This window comes from Hyaena hyaena, unplaced genomic scaffold (assembly GCF_003009895.1).
Source record: "Hyaena hyaena isolate Hyena2069 unplaced genomic scaffold, ASM300989v1 scaffold_1123, whole genome shotgun sequence".
Classification (NCBI taxonomy): domain Eukaryota; kingdom Metazoa; phylum Chordata; class Mammalia; order Carnivora; family Hyaenidae; genus Hyaena; species Hyaena hyaena.
The window spans coordinates 393096-410530 of NW_024081756.1; the positions used below are offsets into that span (position 1 = coordinate 393096).

General features: G+C 40.0%; 1 protein-coding gene across 1 annotated transcript in view; it reads left to right on the forward strand.

Annotated features, from left to right (window-relative positions):
- TTN (titin) overlaps nucleotides 1–17435 on the forward strand; it is a 274001-nt gene that overhangs the window by 200623 nt on the left and 55943 nt on the right. The window contains 28 exon segments of the mRNA XM_039222380.1: nucleotides 280–576; nucleotides 688–987; nucleotides 1075–1389; nucleotides 1476–1624; nucleotides 2073–2223; nucleotides 2313–2594; nucleotides 4222–4524; nucleotides 5038–5340; nucleotides 5442–5723; nucleotides 5817–6116; nucleotides 6210–6512; nucleotides 6606–6914; nucleotides 7026–7307; nucleotides 7426–7725; nucleotides 7812–8105; nucleotides 8200–11166; nucleotides 11673–11993; nucleotides 12091–12375; nucleotides 12474–12773; nucleotides 13086–13388; nucleotides 13642–13917; nucleotides 14021–14320; nucleotides 14411–14713; nucleotides 14893–15192; nucleotides 15666–15953; nucleotides 16308–16604; nucleotides 16693–16995; nucleotides 17094–17399. Of these exon segments, the coding sequence (XP_039078311.1) occupies nucleotides 280–576; nucleotides 688–987; nucleotides 1075–1389; nucleotides 1476–1624; nucleotides 2073–2223; nucleotides 2313–2594; nucleotides 4222–4524; nucleotides 5038–5340; nucleotides 5442–5723; nucleotides 5817–6116; nucleotides 6210–6512; nucleotides 6606–6914; nucleotides 7026–7307; nucleotides 7426–7725; nucleotides 7812–8105; nucleotides 8200–11166; nucleotides 11673–11993; nucleotides 12091–12375; nucleotides 12474–12773; nucleotides 13086–13388; nucleotides 13642–13917; nucleotides 14021–14320; nucleotides 14411–14713; nucleotides 14893–15192; nucleotides 15666–15953; nucleotides 16308–16604; nucleotides 16693–16995; nucleotides 17094–17399 (10719 nt within the window).

The following is a 17435-nucleotide window of genomic DNA, read 5'->3' on the forward strand; positions in this document are numbered from 1 at the left end:
CTACAATCTTCACTTCTCTCTGCCCCTTTTCAGTATCTGCACGCATAATAACACCAGGTAAGAGAGAGCCAATAGCTGATAAATAGCCACATGTAGATCCAATAAAGGATGATGAATACATGTACCTGCCCTCTGAAGTGGTAATAAATTAGTTGAAGTCAAATCTGTTCTTCATATTAGGCTATGAAGCCTGCCTATAATAGATACATATAGTTTTATACTGTAAATTCTATTTTTGGTCCCCAATGACCATCTTTTTTCTTCTTTTAAATCATCTAGGCCCACCATCAATTGATCTAAAAGAATTCATGGAGGTTGAAGAAGGAACAGATGTTAACATTGTAGCCAAAATTAAAGGCGTGCCATTCCCGACACTAACCTGGTTTAAAGCTCCTCCAAGGAAGCCTGATAAGAAAGAACCTGTTCTCTATGACACCCATGTCAACAAACTGGTAGTGGATGATACTTGCACCTTAGTTATTCCACAGTCTCGCAGGAGTGACACTGGCTTATATACCATCACAGCTGTGAATAATCTGGGAACAGCATCAAAGGAGATGAGACTGAATGTCCTTGGTAATGTTTGCATGGATTTATTAAAACTGCATGTTTTTCGGTTCCTAAATATATTATTTGGCTTTAAAATCATTCTTCTAATATTTTTTTTTCTTTCTAAAACCATTTTAGGTCGTCCTGGCCCTCCAGTGGGACCAATAAAGTTTGAATCTATTTCAGCAGATCAAATGACATTATCTTGGCTTCCACCTATAGATGATGGGGGGTCTAAGATTACAAACTATGTCATTGAGAAGAGAGAAGCTAACAGGAAGACATGGGTGCATGTCTCCAGTGAACCTAAAGAATGCACGTACACAATTCCCAAATTGCTAGAAGGCCATGAATATGTATTTCGAATCATGGCCCAGAATAAATATGGCATTGGGGAGCCTCTTGACAGTGAACCTGAAACAGCAAGAAACCTCTTCTGTAAGTAGAACATGTTTTATATGCAAAATCACTCTTATCTGTTGTTTTTCATAATTTCTTATAGATCAATGTGGTTTCTTTCCTTAGCTGTTCCTGGAGCACCAGATAAACCAACAGTTAGCAGCGTGACTCGCAACTCCATGACTGTCAACTGGGAAGAGCCAGAATACGATGGAGGCTCTCCTGTGACAGGATATTGGCTCGAAATGAAAGACACCACTTCAAAGAGATGGAAAAGAGTTAACCGAGATCCTATCAAAGCCATGACTTTGGGTGTTTCTTATAAAGTAACTGGTCTTATTGAAGGTTCTGACTATCAATTCCGCGTGTATGCAATTAATGCTGCTGGTGTGGGTCCACCAAGTCTGCCATCAGACCCAGTGACTGCCAGAGATCCAATTGGTAAGCCTTGAAACCATTCCTTTACCCCTGCCTCCTAAAGTGCCATGGAAAAGTCAAGAATACTAATGTATACTGGTTCTTTCCAGCCCCTCCTGGCCCTCCATTCCCCAAAGTCACAGACTGGACTAAATCCTCTGTCGATTTGGAGTGGTCTCCTCCACTAAAAGATGGTGGATCCAAAGTAACTGGATACATCGTTGAATATAAAGAAGAAGGAAAAGAAGAATGGGAGCAGGTAGTTAACACTTAGCATTATGGAAATATAGTATAAATAAACTGAAAGTGTAGCAGTTATCTTCAATCCCATTAACTTCTATTTGTATTTCTTATTAAGAAATCAGAAAAATAACATAATTACAAAGCAACATAATTACAAATAATCCAAACATCTGTTATGTCAAAATCTAATCAAAACTTGTAGTATCATTAACGTATCTTTTGGCTATAAATCCTAAAAATGTGGAAAAAATGAACAGTACATTTTTCAGTCATTTGACATAATATTAAAACACAATTCCTGGAAAGACATTTCATTCAGTGTTTACCTATAATATCTGATCCCCAGTACGTAAACTGGCAACAATTTTCCCAAACAGAGTAGTTAAATATGCTACTAGTTATGCTTTCAAAAGCATTTAAAATAAGAAGCTACAAAGAACTGAACGCTTGTGATCCTTCCTTAGGGCAAAGACAAAGAAGTGAGAGGAACAAAGCTTGTTGTGACGGGGTTAAAAGAAGGAGCTTTCTACAAGTTCAGAGTTAGAGCGGTCAACATTGCCGGCATTGGAGAACCTGGTGAAGTCACAGATATCATTGAAATGAAGGACAGAATTGGTAATTGCTCCTACTTCTATTATTATATCACTATTTATGTTTTGTGTTGGAAATGAAAACCACATTTGTAATTTTCAATTGTCTTCCAGAGTTACCTGACCTTCAGCTAGATGCCAGTGTCAGAGACAGAATTGTGGTCCATGCTGGAGGGGTGATCCGGATCATCGCATATGTGTCAGGAAAGCCTCCTCCGACTGTCACCTGGAACATGAATGAAAGAGCATTACCTCAAGAAGCTACCATTGAGACCACAGCCATCAGCTCCTCCATGGTCATCAAGAATTGCCAGAGGAGCCACCAAGGTGTCTATTCTCTTCTTGCCAAAAATGCAGGTGGAGAAAGAAAGAAGACCATCATCGTTGATGTATTAGGTAAATACTTTCAATTTGTCCACACAGTTTTTAAAAATAACATTTTTCCTTCATCTACAATAAGACTATATTAAAACTGTTACAAATATTTTGGAAACAAAAAAATCACCCACTATCCCAATAACCACTATTTGCATTTTTTAAAAGTACTTTTTTAACATTTATTTATTTTTGAGAGATGGAGAGATGGAGCAGGGGAGGGGCAGAGACAGAGGGAGACAGAGAATCCAAAGCAGGCTCCAGGCTCTGAACTGTTAGTACAGAACCCAATGCAGGGCTCAAACCCAAGAATTGTGAGAGCATGACCTGAGCTGAAATCGGACGCTTACCTGACTGAGCCACCCAGGCACCCTGACCACTATTAGCATTTAAAAATTTTTCCTCTTTGCTTTTTTATCCTATACATATTTTATATTGTTATGCTCCTATAAATAGTTTTGTTACCTTTTTATATAACATTAAAAAGTTATGTTTTTATATTATATAAAAACAAGGTTTTTATAACAAAGTTTTGTGTGTTGCCTTTTACATAACATGCCACCATAAGCATTTACTATGTTTTATACAGTTTTCACAAAAGAAACTTTCCTGCCAATGTACATGAATACCTAACAAATTTACTAAGGTTGATCAATTTCTTATCATGGGAGTATATCCTTATTTGCTAATTATCTTAATAAAGCAAAAATCTCTGTGAAAGGTTTCATATTCTAATTGAAAAGCATTTTTGCTTATCAATATTGCATTTCTAGTCACTAAATATAGAAGTAAACTCTACAAGGCTTTTTCATGCCTCCTGTTGGCTGCTTTATTATACCGATTTGCTCAGAAAGTGAAGCCATCCCACTCAGATTTCTCTCTCAGCATGTCTCCAAAACAACCATCCCCCAAACAGTGAGCTTTTATGTGAGAATAACCAGTTCTCTGTTGAACATAATTATTGTTGTGTAAACATGTTACATTTTCATTAATGATAATGGCATAAGGAAAAAGCTCTCACTGACCTTGTATTGTAGGAATACAATATTCCTACAAGCTTTTGGGTTAGTTTCAAGGTCCTAAACACCCTTTACTTTAACTTGAGAACCAATACATTTTCAGGTTAAAATTCTAACCCTCTCAAAGGTCTTCTGAGATCTGGGGACTCCTGTGCTGCTTACTGATTTTTTTGTCATCTGTGGAAAGCTCTCTTTCCCTTTCCCCTCTGGAGAGTAAACTAGACACAGAAAGTAGCCACCCCTCACCCCTCTCCTATCTCCTCCTGTGCATTCTCTTTCCAGCAGCTCTTCCTATCTGACTTACAAATTGCTAAGAAAAGAAAAAAAATGGTATACACATAAATATACATATATACATATTTAAATATGCATATTTATATTACATACACACATCACTGTTCCTTCAGCTTCTGCTAAAACAGTGGCAAACAGTAACTGTTACAGATTTCATTTAAAAATATGGTTGAATATAGATGCTGTGGGAAGGAAAAAGTCAATAGACACAAAATCTTATTTTCTTCATAAGAAAATGTCCTATTGTCTCCTTTTTAAAAACAGAGGGCGACAAATATTGAGCCCTGTGGTTCACTGAAGATAAACAACTAGAAATGGCTTCCTCTTATTTCCAGATGTGCCAGGACCTGTTGGAACACCATTCCGGTCTGACAACCTAACCAATGACTCCTGTAAGCTGACATGGTTTTCTCCAGAAGATGATGGAGGCTGTCCAATCACCAATTATGTCATTGAAAAGCGTGAATCTGACCGTAGAGCATGGACCCCGGTGACATATACAGTTACTCGGCAAAATGCTACTGTCCAGGGTCTCATTCAGGGAAAAGCCTACTTTTTCCGAGTTGCTGCTGAAAATAGTGTTGGGAGAGGCCCATTTACGGAGACACCAACTGCACTTGTCATCAGAGACCCAATAAGTATGTATAATTTAATACAATTTCATTCTTAATCACGTCTTCACTCATTTAATAAGAGTATGGTGACAAAATATGTGTATAAACGCCAACCATTTTATGACTTTGACAAGCACTCATTAGACAAATGCTCAGTATCTGATGTTGGTAGTATCTGAATGTGATTGTGAAAGATTATGGGAATATGATTCTTCAAGTCCTTCCATGTATACTACACTAATTTTTAAGAATCTCCCACTTAATGGCACAAATACGAAGTATTTTCCTAACTCTGAAACTACTAACTCTGGAGAACTTTCTTAAATTATTTGGCCTCAGAGGACCTCTATTTCCTCATCTATCAGAGGAAATTAGACTGTATTGTGCCCTTTTAAACTAATGGTTGTATGATGAGATATCTTCTGTTACTTATCAAAGCAGATAATTTAAATGCAATTCTCAAAAAATGTCATCTACTATATTCTACTACATTTTAACATGGCATTTTTTCACCGTAATTCCGTATTTTACTTACAGCTGTACCAGAGCGTCCTGAAGACCTGGAAGTCAAAGAAGTTACTAAAGATTCAGTTACTTTGACTTGGAATCCTCCTAAATATGATGGTGGATCTGAAATTATTAACTATGTCGTAGAAAGTCGTCTCATTGGAACTGAGAAGTTCCACTCAGTTACAAAGGACAACTTGATGAGTAGAAAATACACCGTTAAAGGCTTAAAAGAAGGTGATACCTATGAGTACCGCGTCAGCGCTGTCAATATTGTTGGACAAGGCAAACCATCATTTTGTACCAAGCCAATCACATGCAAGGATGACCTGGGTATGTTCTCTAATGCAATGTATACTCTGAAAACTTGTACATTCACAGACTTACCATAAGATATCAGTAAAACTGACTTTCCTTTATAATTAAAATTTTAGCTCCTCCAACACTTGACCTTGACTTCAGGGATAAGATCACAGTTCGGGTTGGTGAAGCTTTTGCCCTCACTGGTCGTTACTCAGGCAAACCAAAGCCTAAGATTACTTGGTTGAAAGATGAAGCTGATGTACTAGAAGATGATCGTACTCACATAAAGACTACTCCAACAACACTTGCTCTAGAGAAGATCAAGGCCAAACGATCAGATTCTGGCAAATACTGTGTGGTTGTGGAGAACAGTACAGGTTCTAGGAAAGGTTTCTGTCAAGTCAATGTTGTTGGTAAGTATAATTTAGCAAGAAGAACAGATATTCTGTTCTTTCCGAAGCAGAAGTGGAAGTAACATTTTGTGTTGTGTGTGTGTGTTTCTGCAGACCGCCCAGGACCACCAGTAGGACCAGTTATTTTTGATGAGGTGACCAAAGAGTACATGGTTATCTCTTGGAAGCCACCTTTAGATGATGGAGGCAGTGAAATTACCAATTATATTATTGAGAAAAAGGAGGTGGGCAAAGATATTTGGATGCCTGTTACGTCTGCAAGTGCTAAAACAACATGCAAAGTTTCTAAACTTCTTGAAGGAAAAGATTACATTTTCCGGATACATGCTGAAAATCTGTATGGAATAAGTGACCCTCTGGTGTCTGATTCAATGAAAGCCAAAGATCGTTTCAGTATGCATTACATTTCTTTTCAGTGATTCAATGTTTGACATTGTTAATAGGAAAAATTAAATTTCTAACACACTCTGCTAATGTTTGTTGTAGGGGTTCCAGATGCACCTGACCAACCAATTGTTACAGAAGTTACCAAAAACTCTGCATTAGTAACCTGGAACAAGCCAAATGATGGAGGAAAGCCCATCACAAACTACATCCTGGAAAAGAGGGAAACTATGTCTAAACGATGGGCTAGAGTTACCAAAGAGCCCATCCATCCATACACTAAATTCAGGGTTCCTGATCTTCTAGAAGGGTGTCATTATGAATTCCGGGTTTCTGCAGAAAATGAAATTGGTATTGGAGAGCCAAGCCCACCATCCAAACCCGTCATTGCTAAAGATCCAATTGGTATAGTATTAAAGCACTTGTTCAATTTTCATATTATCCAACTTTGTTTTCAGCTACATTCTAATTCGTGGGTTTTTTCCTTTTATTATGTAGCTAAACCAAGTCCACCTGTTAATCCTGAAGCAATTGATACAACATGTAATTCAGTTGACCTAACTTGGCAGCCACCACGTCATGATGGTGGGAGCAAGATTCTGGGTTATATTGTTGAGTACCAGAAAGTTGGAGATGAAGAGTGGAAGAGAGCCAACCACACCCCCGAGTCATGTCCTGAAACTAAATATAAAGTCACTGGTCTTCGGGATGGTCAAACCTATAAGTTCAGAGTATTAGCAGTTAATGAAGCTGGTGAATCGGATCCAGCTTATGTTCCCGAGCCAGTGCTTGTAAAAGACAGACTTGGTGAGTAAAATCTTCTCAGCTGTAGTAGCAAAGAAGAGAAGTGTCTGATTGTATATGCTTCACTGTAAAATACATTAACAAATCTGAAAAGTGCTATTCATTTTATCCTAGAACCCCCTGAGTTGATTCTTGATGCCAACATGGCAAGAGAACAACACATAAGGGTTGGTGATACTTTAAGACTTAGTGCCGTCATCAAAGGAGTGCCATTCCCAAAAGTAACTTGGAAAAAAGGAGACAGAGAGGCTCCAACTAAAGCAAGAATTGATATTACTCCAGTTGGTAGCAAGCTTGAAATTCCTAATGCTGCCCATGAAGATGGTGGAATTTATTCTTTAACAGTGGAGAATCCTGCTGGTTCAAAAACTGTCTCAGTAAAAGTACTCGTATTAGGTACGAATTTTCAGAGTTACATATTTATGTGATAACATATTAAAGATAAGCTTTAATATATTTTGAGCTCTTATCTGGATTAAATCACTAATATAACTTCATTATTTAACACTTTCAGATAAACCAGGGCCACCTAGAGATCTGGAAGTCAGTGAAATTAGGAAAGATTCTTGTTACCTTACTTGGAAGGAACCACTAGATGATGGTGGTTCTGTTATTACAAATTATGTGGTTGAGAGGAGAGATGTTGCCAGTGCCCAGTGGTCACCTCTTTCAACTACATCAAAGAAAAAGAGTCACTTGGCTAAACATCTTAATGAAGGCAATCAGTATCTTTTCCGAGTAGCTGCCGAGAACCAGTATGGACGTGGTCCTTTTGTTGAAACACCTAAGCCCATCAAGGCTCTAGATCCTTTACGTAAGTTGCTTTCTCTGGATACAAAAGTTTTATCTGACTGTCTTTGAGAATATTATTCATTCATCATAAGTTTTTCTTTTGAAAAGATCCCCCAGGGCCACCCAAAGACCTGCACCATGTAGACGTTGACAAGACTGAAGTCTCCCTTGTTTGGAATAAGCCAGATCGTGATGGTGGCTCTCCAATCACTGGATATTTGGTGGAGTATCAAGAAGAGGGCACCCAAGACTGGATTAAGTTCAAGACTGTGAAAAACTTAGAGTGTGTTGTTACTGGACTACAACAAGGGAAGACCTATAGATTCCGTGTAAAGGCTGAAAATATTGTGGGTCTTAGTCTCCCTGACACAACTATCCCAATAGAATGTCAAGAAAAACTAGGTAATTTTTGGACTGGCATTATTTTTTAAAATTCATATTGTGAATATTCATATTGTGAAAATCAAAATCTAATTTTCTCATGTTTACCTTTCAGTGCCTCCATCTGTGGAGCTGGATGTGAAATTAATTGAAGGTCTTGTGGTAAAAGCTGGAACTACAGTCAGATTCCCTGCCATAATAAGAGGTGTACCCATTCCCACTGCAAAGTGGACAACTGATGGGAGTGAGATTAAAACAGATGACCACTACACAGTTGAAACCGACAGCTTCTCATCAGTACTTACCATTAAGAACTGCTTACGGAGAGACACTGGGGAATATCAAATCACAGTTTCCAATGTAGCTGGCAGCAAAACAGTACCTGTACATCTTACTGTTCTTGATGTGCCTGGTCCACCAACAGGTCCTATTAATATTCTGGATGTTACCCCTGAACATATGACTATCTCATGGCAGCCACCTAAGGATGATGGAGGAAGCCCCGTGATAAATTATATTGTTGAGAAACAAGATACAAGGAAAGACACATGGGGTGTTGTTTCATCAGGAAGCAGTAAGACAAAGCTGAAAATCCCACATCTGCAAAAGGGCTGTGAATATATTTTCCGAGTCAGAGCAGAGAATAAGATGGGTGTTGGTCCTCCCCTTGACTCCACACCTACAGTTGCTAAACATAAGTTTAGTCCTCCATCTCCTCCTGGTAAACCAGTGGTTACTGACATTACTGAAAATGCTGCAACGGTGTCTTGGACTCTGCCAAAATCTGATGGTGGCAGTCCAATAATCGGTTACTATGTGGAACGTCGAGAAGTAACTGGCAAATGGGTGAGAGTCAACAAAACACCTATAGCTGACCTGAAGTTTAGAGTGACTGGACTCTATGAGGGAAATACATATGAGTTTAGAGTTTTAGCTGAAAATCTTGCAGGACTAAGCAATCCATCTCCAAGTTCTGACCCAATAAAAGCTTGCCGGCCCATCAAACCACCTGGACCACCTATTAATCCTAAACTGAAAGACAAGACCAAAGAAACAGCTGACTTGGTATGGACAAAGCCTCTTAGTGACGGTGGTAGCCCCATTCTAGGCTATGTGGTAGAATGTCAGAAAGCTGGTACAACACAGTGGAGCAGGATTAATAAAGATGAACTCATTAGGCAATGTGCCTTTAGGGTACCTGGACTGATTGAAGGAAATGAGTACAGATTCCGTATAAAGGCAGCCAATATTGTGGGAGAAGGAGAGCCAAGAGAACTAGCAGAATCTGTGATTGCAAAAGACATCCTTAATCCTCCAGAAGTAGAACTTGACGTTACCTGTCGTGATATTATTACTGTTAGAGTGGGCCAAACTATTCGCATTCTTGCTCGAGTCAAAGGCAGACCTGACCCAGACATAACTTGGTCCAAGGAAGGCAAAGTATTGGCCCGAGAAAAGCGGGTTGACATAATTCAAGATCTACCTCGTGTTGAGTTACAAATTAAAGAAGCTGTTAGAGCTGATCATGGCAAGTATATCATCTCAGCTAAGAATAGCAGTGGGCATGCCCAAGGTTCCGCCATTGTTAATGTTCTTGACAGACCTGGGCCTTGCCAGAATTTAAAGGTTAGCAATGTAACCAAGGAGAACTGTACACTTTCTTGGGAAAACCCACTAGATAATGGAGGCTCAGAAATAACAAATTTCATAGTAGAATATCGGAAACCAAACCAGAAAGGCTGGTCAATCGTTGCTTCAGATGTCACTAAGCGATTAATTAAGGCCAACCTTTTAGCCAATAATGAATACTATTTCCGAGTTTGTGCAGAGAATAAAGTAGGTGTTGGACCAACCATTGAAACCAAAACTCCAATTCTTGCTATTAACCCTATTGATAGACCAGGTGAGCCTGAAAACCTTCACATTGCAGATAAAGGAAAGACATTTGTCTATCTCAAGTGGCGCCGGCCGGATTATGATGGTGGTAGCCCAAATCTATCCTATCATGTTGAGAGGAGGCTGAAGGGCTCTGATGACTGGGAAAGAGTGCATAAAGGAAGCATTAAAGAAACCCAATACATGGTTGATAGATGTGTTGAAAACCAAATTTATGAGTTCAGAGTACAAACAAAGAATGAAGCTGGGGAAAGTGGCTGGGTAAAGACAGAGGAAGTTGTTGTGAAGGAAGACTTACAGAAACCAGTACTTGATCTGAAATTGAGTGGTGTGCTAACAGTCAAAGCAGGGGAAACCATTAGACTTGAGGCAGGTGTTAGAGGCAAACCATTCCCAGAAGTTCTATGGACCAAGGACAAAGATGCTACAGACTTAACAAGATCACCAAGGGTCAAGATTGATACGAGTGCTGATTCATCCAAATTTTCTCTTTCTAAAGCAAAGCGAAGTGATGGTGGTAAATATGTAATTACAGCAACTAACACGGCTGGCAGTTTTGTGGCCTATGCCACTGTCAATGTTTTAGATAAGCCTGGTCCTGTAAGAAATCTGAAAATTACTGATGTGTCCAGTGATCGGTGTACTATTCGCTGGGATCCACCAGAGGATGACGGTGGCTGTGAAATCCAAAATTACATTCTAGAAAAGTGTGAGAGTAAGCGAATGGTTTGGTCTACCTATTCTTCTAATGTCTTAACACCTGGTGCGACAGTAACACGTCTCATAGAAGGAAATGAATATATCTTCAGAGTCCGTGCAGAAAATAAAATAGGCACAGGGCCTCCAACAGAAAGTAAACCAGTCATTGCAAAAACCAAATATGATAGACCTGGTCGTCCAGATCCCCCAGAAGTCACCAAAGTAAGCAAAGAAGAGATGACTGTGGTTTGGAATCCGCCTGAATACGATGGTGGAAAATCCATCACAGGATACTTTTTGGAGAAAAAAGAAAGACATTCAGCACGATGGGTCCCCGTTAACAAGAGTGCAATCCCTGAAAGACGTCTCAAAGTACAGAATCTCTTCCCAGGACATGAATATCAGTTCCGTGTCAAAGCAGAAAATGAAATTGGAATTGGAGAACCAAGCTTGCCCTCAAGGCCAGTGGTGGCAAAAGACCCCATAGGTATGATGTTCTTTCTTTTTCTGATATTACACAAATTCTTTTTTTTTAATGTTTATTTATAATTTTTGAGAGGGGGGTGGGTGACAGAGAACAGGTGCATGCACACAGGTGGGGGAGGGGCAGAGAGAGAGAGAGAGCCAGATGTGGGGCTCAGACTCACAAACCGTAAGATCATGACCTGAGCCAAATCAGACACTTAACCAGTGGAGCCAGCCAGCCTCTCCCCATGCCAATTCTTAATCTCAAGCACAGAGCTATTAGATAAATAAGTTAAATCCATGACATCCAAAATTTGTTTTAGCCAGTATTTTTCCAAATCACTTAGCATGTACAAATAATGGTAGATTCTAATTTTATGAAGGAAAAAGAGGACTCCGTGATTGAGAACTTGAGCACCCTATCTTTGATGAACTGAGAATGGAATATAGAAAATGACACATTAGGCGGATATCACTAGTAGTTATTTTAACGACATGTAAATTCATTCTTATGCAATTTATTTTCAGAACCACCTGGTCCACCAACCAACCTCAAAGTGGTTGATACAACCAGAAGTTCCATAACTCTTGGGTGGGGAAAACCAGTGTATGATGGTGGCGCACCGATAATTGGATATATTGTGGAAATGAGACCAAAAAGAGAAGACATGTCACCTGATGAAGGCTGGAAAAGGTGCAATGCTGCGGCACAGCTTGTTCGCATGGAGTTCACTGTCACCAGCTTGGATGAAAACCAGGAATATGAGTTCAGGGTGTGCGCCCAAAACCAAGCTGGCATTGGGCGCCCCGCAGAACTGAAGGATGCTATTAAACCTAAAGAAATCCTGGGTGAGGCCCTATTTTATATGACTCATTCTTTCTGCGCTTCTCACATGATTTCCCCACATTCTGAAAAGTCAACTAATGGCTTTTGTATCATTTGCAGAACCTCCAGAGATTGATTTGGATGCCAGCATGAGAAAACTCGTCACAGTGAGAGCAGGATGCCCTATTCGACTCTTTGCCATAGTGAGGGGACGACCAGCCCCTAAAGTCACTTGGCGGAGAGTGGGTATTGATAACGTGGTCAGAAAAGGACAAGTCGATCTGGTTGACACTATGGCTTTCCTTGTCATTCCCAATTCTACCCGTGACGACTCGGGGAAATATTCCTTGACACTTGTGAACCCAGCAGGAGAAAAGGCCGTGTTTGTGAATGTCAGAGTATTAGGTGGGTTACGGACAAGCTCCTTCCTCCCCTTCAAAAACACATTAGCTAGTAAAAAGCCTGAGGGGACACAGTATATCTGATTTTGTGGTTCGTTACAGATACTCCTGGACCTGTGTCTGACTTAAAAGTTTCAGATGTCACTAAAACATCATGCCACATTTCCTGGGCCCCTCCTGAGAATGATGGTGGGAGCCAAGTGACACATTACATTGTGGAGAAACGTGAGGCAGAAAGAAAGACGTGGTCAACAGTCACTCCAGAAGTTAAGAAAACAAGCTTCCAAGTCACCAATCTTGTCCCTGGGAATGAGTACTTCTTCAGAGTAACTGCTGTCAATGAGTATGGCCCTGGCGTGCCCACAGACGTTCCCAAACCAGTGCTAGCATCAGATCCTCTAAGTAAGTAATCTCCTTTTGCCTCCTTTTAACTCTGGTCTCCTCCTTTTGCAAGGTCAAGATACCAAAACATTTTAATCCACCGCAGTGAGAGGGCTTTCATTTGCAGAAATGCAAACACTACAAATAAATACCTAACTCACTCATTAAAGACATTTTTAATCTGCCCCATCTTGTGCTATTTACGTTCAACATACCTAACTATAGTTTCCATGTGCTTCAAAACAAGTGGCATACTCAAACATTTATGTGTGGTAACACAGGGACTTGATAAGGTTACCTGGACAGTTTTTCTAAATTGCGTTTTTCTTCCAGGTGAGCCGGATCCCCCAAGGAAACTAGAAGTTACTGAAATGACAAAGAACAGTGCTACATTAGCCTGGTTACCTCCCCTGCGTGATGGAGGCGCTAAAATTGATGGTTACATCATTAGTTACAGGGAAGAGGAGCAGCCTGCAGATCGCTGGACAGAGTACTCAGTGGTAAAAGATCTCAGCCTTGTTGTCACCGGCCTAAAGGAAGGAAAGAAGTATAAATTTAGAGTAGTGGCCAGAAATGCTGTTGGAGTCAGTTTGCCAAGAGAAGCTGAAGGAGTATATGAGGCCAAAGAACAGCTGTGTAAGTAGTCATTGTCTCATTTCATCATGTGACAAAAGTTGATTAGAATTTCCTTTGGACATCCAGACTGGTACCTGATATTTTCTAATTGATTCAATCTTACACTTTCAAAAAAATATTAGCTGTAATGCAAACATTAATTTGAACCCATTAGTGGGTTGCAACCCACAATTTGAGAAATACTAGCATAGTTACTCCACCAGAGGAAATTTAACCTCCCTGCAAAATTAATGAATTTTTGTTTTACTTTTAGTGCCTCCAAAGATCCTTATGCCAGAGCAAATTACTATTAAAGCTGGGAAGAAACTCCGAATTGAAGCCCATGTGTATGGAAAGCCTCATCCAATCTGTAAATGGAAAAAGGGAGAAGATGAAGTTGTCACATCCAGCCACCTGGCAGTGCATAAAGCGGAGAGTTCTTCCATCCTGATCATAAAAGATGTTACTAGGAAAGACAGTGGTTACTACAGCCTCACTGCAGAAAACAGTTCTGGGACGGACACTCAAAAAATCAAAGTGATCGTCATGGGTAGGTTGAGCATTAAACAAATGGCTATGTGAATATGAAGATTAGAAACATTTTTTCCTATCAAATCCCTGTTCTTATATTGCTTTCCTCTTGGTTTATGCAGATGCTCCTGGGCCCCCTCAGCCTCCATTTGACATTACTGACATAGATGCCGATGCTTGCTCCCTATCATGGCACATCCCTCTGGAGGATGGAGGCAGTAACATCACCAATTACATAGTGGAGAAATGTGATGTGAGCCGAGGTGACTGGGTGACAGCTCTAGCCTCAGTGACAAAAACTTCCTGCAGAGTTGGAAAACTGATCCCAGGCCAGGAGTATATCTTCCGGGTCCGTGCAGAAAATCGATTTGGCATTTCAGAGCCTCTCCCATCTCCAAAGATGCTGGCTAAGTTCCCATTTGGTGTGTTTCTTTCAGAAAGAAAAAAGCTTGTTTTCTTTCTAGTTTTCTACCTAAGATAAAAACTGACATTTCCCTTGTCTTCATCTCTAGGTGTTCCTAGTGAACCAAAGAATGCACGAGTCACTAAAGTCAACAAAGACTGCATATTTGTGGCATGGGACAGACCAGACAGTGATGGAGGAAGTCCCATTACCGGTTACCTGATTGAACGCAAAGAAAGGAACAGTTTGCTCTGGGTGAAAGCTAACGATACCCCTGTCCGGTCAACTGAATATCCTTGTGCTGGCCTTATAGAAGGTCTTGAGTATTCATTTAGAATCTATGCACTAAACAAAGCTGGATCCAGCCCACCCAGTAAACCAACAGAATATGTAGCTGCAAGAATGCCAATTGGTGAGAATTTTTTTTTTTTTTTTTTAGTATTATGGGAATATCTTTAAATCTTGGAGTCTCTGAAGATTACTACTTCTTTTCAGAAATATTCTGAATATTTCTGGGTGCTAATGAGAAATATGGAAGTTTACAACTTCTGCAATTACAATAAATGCTGAGAATACCTCTTCTGATTCTAGATCCTCCTGGAAAGCCTGAAGTTATTGATGTTACCAAGAGTACTGTATCCCTCATCTGGGCTCGTCCAAAGCATGATGGAGGCAGCAAAATTATTGGCTATTTTGTAGAAGCCTGCAAACTGCCTGGTGATAAGTGGGTACGGTGCAATACTACACCACACCAGATTCCCCAGGAAGAGTACACAGCCACTGGCTTAGAAGAGAATGCTCAGTATCAGTTCAGAGCAATTGCCAAGACCGCAGTGAACATTAGCCAGCCTTCTGAACCTTCTGATCCAGTGACTATCCAGGCAGAAAATGGTAAGATTCTGTTCAGTATTATATGCAAAGCTGGAAAGTATTCATAATGTATACTTCTCCTAATAAAAAACTAAATCTATGTCATGGGGGAAAACAAGTAAAATGATAGGTACTTTACATACAGACTAGTGAAAATTATAATTACGGAGAATCTTCATAGCATATTAAACTAAAAAACCAGATGCAAAACTTTAAAGACCAGATCATCTCAACCACACATAGGCACAGAGGGACAACAAGGAAATGCACCAAAATGATAGCAATGAAAATCAAAGGACGTTCGAACTATGGAAGATACTTTTTTCTTTATATTTTCAGCATTATCAAACTTCTATGTTAAACCTATATTCTTTTATAATGAATATCACTTGTAAAAATCTCATCTTGGAAGAGACTGAGTATATGAATTACTTTGTATTAATAAAAATGATATAGCTTTTCTTACATTAAATCCTTATCTTATTTCTTTCCAGTTCCTCCAAGGATAGACCTGAGTGTGGCTATGAAATCTTTGCTTACCGTGAAAGCCGGAACTAATGTTTGCCTGGATGCTACTGTTTTTGGCAAACCAATGCCGACAGTCTCTTGGAAGAAGGAGGGCACACTGCTGAAACCGGCAGAAGGCATAAAGATGGCCATGAAGCGTAACCACTGCACCCTGGAGCTGTTCAGCGTGAACCGAAAGGACTCAGGCGACTATACCATTACTGCCGAAAATTCGAGTGGTTCCAAATCAGCCACCATTAAGCTTCAAGTGTTAGGTAACTAAAGTGCTTATTTAGAATCTCATATTTTACTTTGATTAATGTGATATCATAGAATTTACAAAATCATGTGTGAGAAAAGACACATATCCTGATGGATCTTTTGTAATCAGAGAATTATTCTCATCATAGGGCAATGGCATTTTAAAGCTCAAAAGAGCATTAGAATAGATTCCAGTTACATAGTTTACACATAAGAAATTAAGATTCTGAAAACTTATGGACCTTCCAAAGTCATACAGGAAGTTAATGACAATATAAAGACTGCATTCAGGTCTCCAGACCTCCAATCTACTCATTCCCCATTTTACACGTGTAGTGAGACTTCACTTGTCTTTCTCATTCTTTCAGATAAGCCAGGTCCTCCAGCATCTGTTAAGATCAACAAAATGTATTCAGATCGTGCAATGCTTTCTTGGGAACCTCCTCTTGAAGATGGAGGCTCAGAAATCACCAACTATATTGTTGACAAACGTGAAACGAGCAGACCCAACTGGGCCCAGGTCTCTGCTACTGTGCCCATCACGAGCTGCAGCGTGGAGAAACTTATAGAAGGCCATGAATATCAGTTCCGAATTTGTGCTGAGAATAAATATGGAGTGGGCGATCCAATCTTCACTGAACCAGCAATTGCCAAAAACCCATACAGTAGGAACATTTTCCTTTACTTTTCCTTTTCCTTTCTAAATATTTACCTTTTAGACTGGCATATTAACTTTTCAATCAATCTCTGCAGATCCACCTGGGCGCTGTGACCCTCCTGTTATTAGCAACATAACCAAAGATCACATGACAGTAAGCTGGAAACCACCAGCAGATGATGGTGGCTCACCAATCACTGGTTATTTGCTTGAAAAGCGAGAAACACAGGCAGTTAACTGGACTAAAGTCAACAGAAAACCTGTTATAGAAAGAACAATAAAAGCAACAGGTCTCCAAGAAGGCACCGAATATGAATTCCGAGTTACAGCTATAAATAAGGCTGGGCCAGGCAAACCCAGTGACGCATCGAAAGCTGTTTATGCCCGGGACCCTTTGTGTAAGTTTTCATGAAAGAGTCCCATATCTTATGTTACAATCAACGTTGAACACCCAGGCATGAGGTTTTAATGAAAATTTTCTATTATTTATCCTCAGATCCTCCTGGCCCACCAGCTTTTCCTAAAGTATATGATACAACCCGTAGCTCTGTGAGTCTATCTTGGGGCAAGCCAGCCTATGACGGTGGTAGCCCTATCATTGGTTACCTTGTTGAGGTAAAACGAGCTGACTCTGATAACTGGGTGAGGTGCAATTTACCAGAGAAGCTACAGAAAACCCGCTTTGAGGTTACCGGCTTAATGGAGAACACAGAATATCAGTTCCGTGTGTATGCTGTTAATAAGATTGGATACAGCGACCCCAGTGATGTGCCAGACAAACACTGTCCCAAGGACATCTTAAGTAAGTATTCCCAGGAGAAATATATAGAGTTCTTCT